This window comes from Gavia stellata, chromosome 4 (genome assembly GCF_030936135.1).
Source record: "Gavia stellata isolate bGavSte3 chromosome 4, bGavSte3.hap2, whole genome shotgun sequence".
Classification (NCBI taxonomy): Eukaryota; Metazoa; Chordata; class Aves; order Gaviiformes; family Gaviidae; genus Gavia; species Gavia stellata.
The window spans coordinates 76,278,143-76,286,708 of record NC_082597.1 but is presented as its reverse complement, the minus strand read 5'-3'; the positions used below and the strand labels follow the sequence as shown (position 1 = coordinate 76,286,708).

Genomic DNA, 8,566 nt, shown 5'->3' with positions numbered 1-8,566 from the left:
CACAGCCCAGTAATTCTTAATAAAGATCCCGTTACAGAACTGGGGCTGTGCTGTAGCCTGTTCACCTCCCCAACCGTTTTTCCTTCTGTGAAATCTGGGTATCACAAGAGCCTCACAGTAGCAGACTAAATTTATGACTACAGCTATGCAAATTTGACAAAATAATATTAAATACTTAATTAAATACCAGTCTGATTAAATACTTCAGGTTTAGTATTTGTTACAGGTAGGAACAGCTGTATTTTTAATCCTCAAAACAGGCTGTATACAAGATGCATCCTGTGCCATGTATATTTTTCCGCTCACTGGTGCAGTCTAGTGAGCGGCTGCGTCTAATTCCTTAAGGATCAGCATACTAAAGACATATTTGAATTGCTCTTATCTGCCTATATGCAATAGCAACACATGTAACTTCCAAGTCAATGACAGCATGTCCAATATATAGAAGTAGTTTTGACCAGGAAATATGCAGCCATTATGTGGCAATAAATACAGAAAATGATTAACAGTTCAACTCCAAGCTCATGCACTGAACCCCACATTATCTGGTGGGGTTTTTTCAAATATAAAGAGAGAGGCTGGTATTTCTAGAATCCTAAGACAAGGGGCAAAAACTTATTCAGTGTGTGAAGGCAAAACCAAAATCTCTCTAGGGCATGTTGGGGATGACAGGCTTCTTGCTGCTTATGATCACAGCATTCACGTGGCAGCCACTGCTTACACCGAAAAGCAACATTATGTAATAAGTTATTTTCAGCTTCCTCATTGCTAATTTCTTCCCAGTCATCCAATGGTTCCTCATTACTGTCTGCTTTAGAGGCATTCACCGGTTGCCACAAGAATGCAGAATATCAGCAGAAGCAAAGAAATGGCACAAGCGAGTAAGAGTAAGAATTACAAACAATAATAAATGCCAGCATCAGATACCTGCAGATTATTTGTTTTAAATGAGGTGCTAGTGGCAAGAACACGTACTCTGCAAATATTAAGAGTTTACTTATCCTTTTACTTGCTCTGTAAAGGGTGGTAAACCAGCCAAGTGGTAATACAAATGTTTAATTACCATTTGTGTTAATTAAAACAGATGACCACCACTGTATTCACATCATTGTCTAGCATTGTCTCCACGGAACTCTGGCAAATTCAAGTGTGTCTGTGTTTGAGCCTTACAAAAAATACACCAAGAACATAAAGGTTCGAAAGTAGGAGCGAGCAAATTACATAAATACTCTTAATATATTTTCCTTCTGAATTCCCTTTAGGGACTAAGGCCTGTGTAATGAAGATGACAAATCAGGTTGAAGTCAGACATATTTATAAACAGAAAGCTCAGAATAAGTCAAGGGAACATCCATCAAGACACGTAATTCTGGAACAGAACCACCGATTCTACAGGGGAAGTGTTTCTCACACAAAACTGCAGTTTGAGCTTTGATACAAGACGTTGTTAGGAATGATCAGAGCACTCCGAGTCCCCCAGGAGGCGGGCTGGGTGTTCCGGCTCCCCACAGACGGAGAGCCGTGTTTCCCACACGACTTTCGGCAGCCGGCTTTCGCAGGGGCACGCTGCCCTCTGGCGCTACGAGTCCGGCAGGGGCTGGCTATGCGAACCGCTCCTCGTCTTCAGCTGCGACTGGGCGATATCTGCCAGGGCACTCTGTATCTTTTCCAGCAGCATATCCCCACGATAAACTACCTCTTCCAGACGGGCAGCTGCTTCGTGATTTTCTTCTTCTAATCGATACAGGCTAGCCGCCTTTAAAATAAAAGGGAGAAAAGGAAGGATCTTCAAATACAATACAAAATTGACTTTGCTACTGAAGGATGGTGACAGAACAGTTAGTGCTCCCCAGAAAAGAGAAAGATTCTCTCTCTAGCCCCTGAATTACATACTAGCAGCTTGAAAGCAACTCATTATAGGTTGCAGCCTAAAACAGTGCATATCCACATGCAGTAAACACAAAAACCCCCACCAAATAGAGATGTTAGCTTCCTTCATATTATGACTCTTGGCTCAGTACAGCTTTTCTTCATGAGAAGTGAGTATTTATCTCCCTCCCCACTCCCTTACTGAAAGGTGCTCAGCAAGATGTAAGCACAACTTATTTAAATCTTTCTGTTAAACAGCGTATTTCAGATGAAACTGTATTATTTAACCTTTTTTCCTTCAATATTTTGTTTCTGAACCAAAATGTTTTTCAGTTAGACAACTTAATGAAATAAAACATTTTAACTTCAAAATATCTTAATACTTTAAAATATTTACCAAATTTAAACCTACTAAAACTTGTCTTTTCTGTTATCCAGTTAGAACAACACAAAATAACTGCTTTAAAAAATACCAATTTGAAACTACACAGGTTTATATACAGGTCCTTAAGAAGTCACGCTTAAACTAACTGGCAAATTCTATCCACATATATTCACCTTCTGTTCTGCAACACTGACGTCTTTAGTGAAGGTTAATATATACATGAAGGACTTGATAGCCCTTGGAGGAAGGGTCAGAGAAGGAAGATGGCAAAAGGTAAAAGTTTGAAATTTCGAATCCAGCTCAATTAATTCAGTCTCAGTTGTTAAACAGTTGACTGCAGGTAAGCCACAGATTCGAGCAGAATATGCACTGCCCACTCCACCACAAGGGAACTCAAAAGGGACAGGCAAATTGTGTTGGGCATTGTAGCAGCTCCTTTTATCATTTAAAACAAGCCTCAGATTTGAAATGCATACCAAGACAACCTTAGTATAAAAAAAAGTAGATTGGCCTAAGCACATCTCTATTAGCCAAGTATCTATTTCCACTTGTCAACAAAACCTGTACTGAGTATTTTAGAGTATTCCAAGCACCTTCAAAACAGTCTTTTTAAAGAATGTCAGAATATTTATGTTAAATACTGCACCAAATTAAACACCAGCAAATAAAAATCAAAACTAGAATGAGTAAGTGATGGAATCCAAGCTAACTTACCTCAAAACCACACCAAACAGAAAAGATCAGAAATTCTTGTGAAAGGAGATTCTGCATTAACAGAGCAAGAAACTGTTCGAGTATGACCTCGAAGGAAAGCATGCCCCTACTGGGTAACCACCTCCTCTTTCTGGAGCACCCTGCTTTCCCTGCATCTGCTGTCACTACGATCAGACCCTGCTCAGTCATGGAAGAAGCCTGTCATTTGTCCACAGCAGGAAAGCTGTCTTCAGCTATTAAATACGCAGTTACATGAAATTATGCTGGTGTTAATGGGTCCAATTAGTATGTTCAGCAATTATTGTGACCAGCAACATTTCCAAATTTAACCTCCTGTTTAAAACCAAATGTGATGTCACTGTCAAGTTATTTGTATTTGGACCAGCAGGCACCTCTAGTATTAGTCTTTTGTAAAATGCCTTTGAATAATCACAGATGACCAACCCAGGTGTAAAACCTTCGGGTGATCTTAAAGCAGTTCCAGGGTTCTGAGAGAAACAGCACTCTTTGCATCCTTGTTGCATTCTAAAAAGAAAATACTTGATGTAAATCTAAAAGTTAGAGTAAAAATAAAAAAAAAGAAGATGCTTTTTAATAGGCAAGATCTGTAGAAAGAACAGGAAAAAAAAAAAGAGTACTGTGGGATTGTGGGTCAAAAACATTTTTTGGAAATGAGGAACAGTTGGGCATTGTGAAAGGGTTCACAAGCTGTTTGCAGCAGTTCAGCTCCCATAAGGCAGGGAATGGAGGTTGTGATACTGGCTGCACCTGCTAATGGCTGCCTGGCCAGTAGCTGCTCTCTGTTCCCAAGCTCTTCCCGGAGTACTTCTGGTCTGAAGAAAGGAGGAGCAAGAAACAAAAGCACCAAGTTTGTCTGGCTGGTACAAAGAAGGACACCCTATTACTGAAAAGTGAAAGAACTGTTTTGTGACACAGCTGGAGAACTTAAAGGATACCCTGCAAACCCTTTAACAACTGGAAACACTGTGGAAGAACAAAGGGCTTCAGTAAAGTGTTGGCTTTGCAGCTACAAAATGAAACGTGCTCCTAATGAGCGAGAGAATGTGAAAGATTATCCGAGGAAAAAAAAAAACCAACAAAAACCCCACAATGCATCAGTACTGTTGCATCTGTTGTATTAATAATTGAACGGCTGGGGAAAAAAAGGGGTAGCCGTTTTCAGTATTGTGGTGTTATGATTAAAGTACCTTTTTTTTTTAAAAAAACCATTCTAACAGAAAAGTAAGTTTAAAATATTATTCCTGTATATAATCTTATTTAGAACTAGATGCAAGTTCAGTATTTCCACTAAGCCTATAAAGTACTCACAGGCTACCCTCATGAAAAATTCAGGCTTATATTAAAGTCATTTCTCAAGATTACATGGCCTAGAGTGTAAAAAAATGTGTTTTAAAAAAGGAAGAAGTTTGCCTTCAGTTATGTTTTGATATTTTAATTAAGAACACTCTTACCTGCAAAGCTGCTGTCGATTCTTCACTAGGCAGGGAATCTATTAGAACATCAATATCTTTTGCAGTTCGTGCAATCAATGCTGCGAACAGTTGGGCGTACTCTTTAAAAAGAAAAGTCAGCCCACTCAGTACATTATTTGAAATAAGCACAATTCTGCATACAAAGCACAGAAAATTCTACAGCCTTGAAGTATGCAGGTGTTAAAATTCTCTTACATGAAGAAAAACAACAATATCACAACTGATGGGAACTCAAGCATATCAGAAGGCAAAGGTACTTTGATTCCAATCCTAGATTAAACAAGGTAACGGGTTATACAAAGGGCTTTGTACAAGTGAGAAAACAGCTAGAACTCCATCACGGTGAACCAGTTAAGAAATTACTAATACCAGTATTAAGTGTCCTAGTCACTACATTAAGTATTGAGAAGTAGCTAGAAACTCATTTAACTTTTCAATCCTTGCTTTGAAGTCTGACACCAGACAAAAAAAGAACACTAGAAACGACATAAAGATAGTGATTCAAATAGATGGATTATTTAAATCACGTTAAGCAACAGGTCATTAGTTAAAGAAATTGACGATTTTTAAATAAAAAAAAAGAAGAATTCCTATTCAGCGACAGAAAAAGTTAAATTGCCCCTGAGAAATGGAAAAGGATTGGAAGTTTATAACAGACCTTAGTTTAGCTGTTATATCATTGAAAGAACTGCATGGACTTTTACTAAGAGGCACCATAAGCCAGAAACAAAACTTTCCATGTGGTTGGACTTGATGATCTCACAGGTCTTTTCCAACCTTAATGATTCTGTGATTCTGTGAATTGGGTCCATTCAATTGGAATTAAGTTCATTACTACCACTAAAATATTGAAACAGCCCTTTTCAATTTATAATTTAAGATCTTACATATTTGTTTATGTTGCTTGGTTCATGAACAATTTGTGGAAGCAAGAGAGAAAATACTTTCTAATGGCAAAAATCTATAGAAGAGATTGGCATTCTCAAAGGTACACTTGACTAAGTTAAAAACAAACAACAAAACCAACCTATCCATTTAAAGCTTACTCAGGGTCACAACAAGGTTTACCTGTAAAGAGTTTGAAGGCCTTCTTAAGACTTTAAATATCTAAAGACACATAACTGGTAGTTTTGTTTTGCCTCATCAGCATTGCTAACATAGCTGTATGATTTTACTGAAGTCACTATATTCAGAATTTTAGTAAAAGACAAATCCGAAGAGAAGTCAGTCATGACCTACCATTTTAAGACCTTAACAAAGCCTCTAGCTCCTGGCACCACACTGATGCCAGCACCTGGGACAGCAGCAGGTAAGATGAGGAAGCAAACAAGCCTTTCAGCTGGCTCTTCCAACTAATTCCAGTATCAGAGAGCAACCTGCCTAGACCAATGAAGAACTAGTATTCAACTGTCCTAGAAAGTGCATTGCTGCACTCCAAACCAGTCTCCCCTGACATCCTAATAGACAAACCTAATCTGATACAAGATATATGTAAAATTTTCTCAGGGAAAGAAAAAAAAAGAGGGGGAAAAAAAAAAGAAAAAGAATATTCAGGATTAGAATAACATGGTTATTTAAATACTAGCTTGAAATTCTCAAATCAGAAAGACCTTTTAGTTTGCTTGCTAATTTCAGTGTCTTAGATCAGTTCCTTCTCTCTCTCAAAAAAAAAGTAAAACCAAAACTGCCAACAACACAACCACAAATGTCAATAGGGAGATTCAACATGACATTATTCCCTAATTAATTACATAAGCAGATGATACATGGAAAAACACAAATAATTAAAAGTTTATGACATGAAGAATTTTAAACTCATACATGATCTCATAAAACTAACACTAATTCTTTCTAAAAAGCCTTCTTGGAACTAATGGACAACTCACAACCTCTTACAGCAGTCCTATTAAAATGGTTTATATCTGTAGAGGGACTGTATCTGTGCAAAGAAACCAGCACAAGAAATACATTGCAATGCTTACTTAACACTTAAAATTATGTTTCCACTATCACAATCTTATGCAGCAAGTGCAGCTGACATCAATTTATGACTTAGCTTCAGTCACTCCTCAAGTTACTGGTGGAATTGTTTGCTAAGCATGAAACAGAGTACAGGTTTTGTATCATAGAGTGTACTATATCAGAACGCGTTTACATTTTGTTAGGAGATGCAGAAAGACTTGCCTTCCGTTGGATTAGCAGGCTGATCTTTGTTTATTGCCGTCTGAATGTTGCTGAAAGAGGCTGGGGGGCCACACTGCTGCAACACTCCAATGGCGTTACAGAATTGGTCTGCGAGCTGCAAGCAGTAAAGAGATCGTTAGTTTATTTCAACACGAAAGCTATTTCAATTTTAGTTTGTATCCCGGCAGACCCCACGCAGCAGCCCACCCCGGCGTTAGGTGGGAGCACAGCCCCGCGGCCTGTGGCGATACCCCCTACCTGGGGGCTGCCAGCGCTCGGGGCTGGGGGCAGGGGACCGCAGGGGCGGGGAGAGGAATCGCACCCCCTCACACGCGCAACAGCCAAAAACGGCCGGGCCCAGGTGCAGCGGCAGAGGCCGTGGGGACAGGCGGGGACGCGACCCAGCGCCAGCCTCCCCTCCCCGCCAGTAAGAAGAACAACGGGCGTCAGGGAGAAGAGGAGAGCAGCGCTCTCCTCACCGAGTTCACCGCATCCTGCAGCTGTGTTAACCGATCCGCCATGGCGCCGCCACCACTGCCCACCTGACCGGGCGGCAGCAACCAGCGCAGCCAATAGGGCGCCTGGATGTTGGGGGGGCGTGGCGCGGGGGGGGCCTTCCGGTGGGTCAGGACGGGCCTGGCGCGCCCCCTGCAGGCCAGGAGGAGGCCCGGTCCTACCTCGGGTCAGGCGGCGGAGCCAGGGCGGCAGCGGGCAGCAGCGGGCAGGGACAGGGGCAGGGGCAGGGGCAGCATCGCGCCCCGGTTTCAGAGCCACAGGAAGCCACTTTCTGACACTCTTTGCTTTCTCGCCTGTGGTTGGCAGCTGCTGACCTGCTCCCCTGGCTTTGAATAAGAGAGTGCTGTGGCAGAGGCGGGCTTGGCCCCGGTGGTGCTGTGGGCAGTGCCAGAGGAGGAGGGAAGGGCGCCGCAGCGGTGCCGCTTGTCAGGGGGAACTGGCATTTCGAGGCCGTTTATTTCTCTCAGAAACACCTACCCGTGCTCATGACTGTAGCAGGGTAAAAGAACCTAACTCCTGTGCCACCGACAGTAGAAGGCCGGTGTGCCATGGAGCACGCAGCTTTGGCTGCACAGCAGTCACTCTGACGCCGGCTGAAGGCAGCACCAGCGCACGGATGCTCCGCTCCAGCCCTGAGCTGAGCAGGCATCACATCTAGCAGATGGGGAGCCGTGAAAGGCCGGGAGCGTAGTGTCCTCGACAATCCGGCTTACAGCCAGCAAGAGCTGTGCCTGTGGGCTGGGGACTAAAGGATACTGATTTGTGCCAGTCAGTACGCATCCGGTATTTAGCTGATGGTCATTCAGCACTTAAACCCCTTTTTTCTTATCTCTGAAAGCCAGGTACAACGTCAGCCATTCCCGGGGGGTTTCACAGCTGGCAGCTGGCCTTGGGAGGGCCAGGCTGTTAGGAAAGACCTTCAGCACAAGGCGGATGGAGCAGCACTGGGACAGGACACCCAGGGAGGCGTGTGTTTGCTGGCCTTAGGGGTCTTCAGGCTTGGCAAGGCAAAACCATGGCTGACCAGCTCTCGTGTCGGCCATAGTCCGGCTTCGAGGGGGCAGCTGGGCTGGAGACCTCCAGGAGTTTCTGCTGGCCAACTTGTCAGTGATGCTGTGGGTGCAGCCACCCAGCAGCAACGCATATGCCAAGAGACCCTTTTGTAGCTTACAGCTACCCTCTGCCATGATACAAACTAATCTGACAAATCTGTTTTTGTTGGATTTGTAACTGTTTGGGTTAGGATTTTGTTGGTCTGCATATGTAAACTGGGATGTGGGGTTCCTTCATGCTCCTCTGTTGAAACGCCAAGTCACAAACTGCTGCGCTGTAGACCAAAACCTACCACGCGTTTTTAAGGGGTTTACAGCTATCACTGAAGTCAACAGGTTCTTTCTTAGATTTC

At 42.8% G+C, this 8,566-nt stretch overlaps 1 protein-coding gene across 1 annotated transcript; it reads right to left on the bottom strand.

Annotated features, from left to right (window-relative positions):
- Positions 1-679: 679 nt before the first annotated feature.
- Positions 680-7,166, bottom strand: MED21 (mediator complex subunit 21). Its single transcript, XM_059816656.1, has 4 exons — positions 7,125-7,166; positions 6,646-6,760; positions 4,441-4,541; positions 680-1,756 (listed from the first exon to the last, which is right to left on the bottom strand). The coding sequence occupies exons 1-4, from the start codon at positions 7,164-7,166 to the stop codon at positions 1,580-1,582; spliced, it is 435 nt and encodes a 144-aa protein (XP_059672639.1). The 3' UTR covers positions 680-1,579.
- Positions 7,167-8,566: the final 1,400 nt, after the last annotated feature.

Bases quoted from the DNA above. Each gene is read 5' to 3' on its own strand.
- MED21 (XM_059816656.1), bottom strand. From the start codon at position 7,166: ATGGCGGATCGGTTAACACAGCTGCAGGATGCGGTGAACTCG. The intron at 6,761-7,124 runs GTGAGGAGAGCG...TACTGCTTGCAG, and splicing joins TGCAGGATGCGGTGAACTCG to CTCGCAGACCAATTCTGTAA. The intron at 4,542-6,645 runs GCAAGTCTTTCT...TTCTTTTTAAAG, and splicing joins GCCTGCTAATCCAACGGAAG to AGTACGCCCAACTGTTCGCA.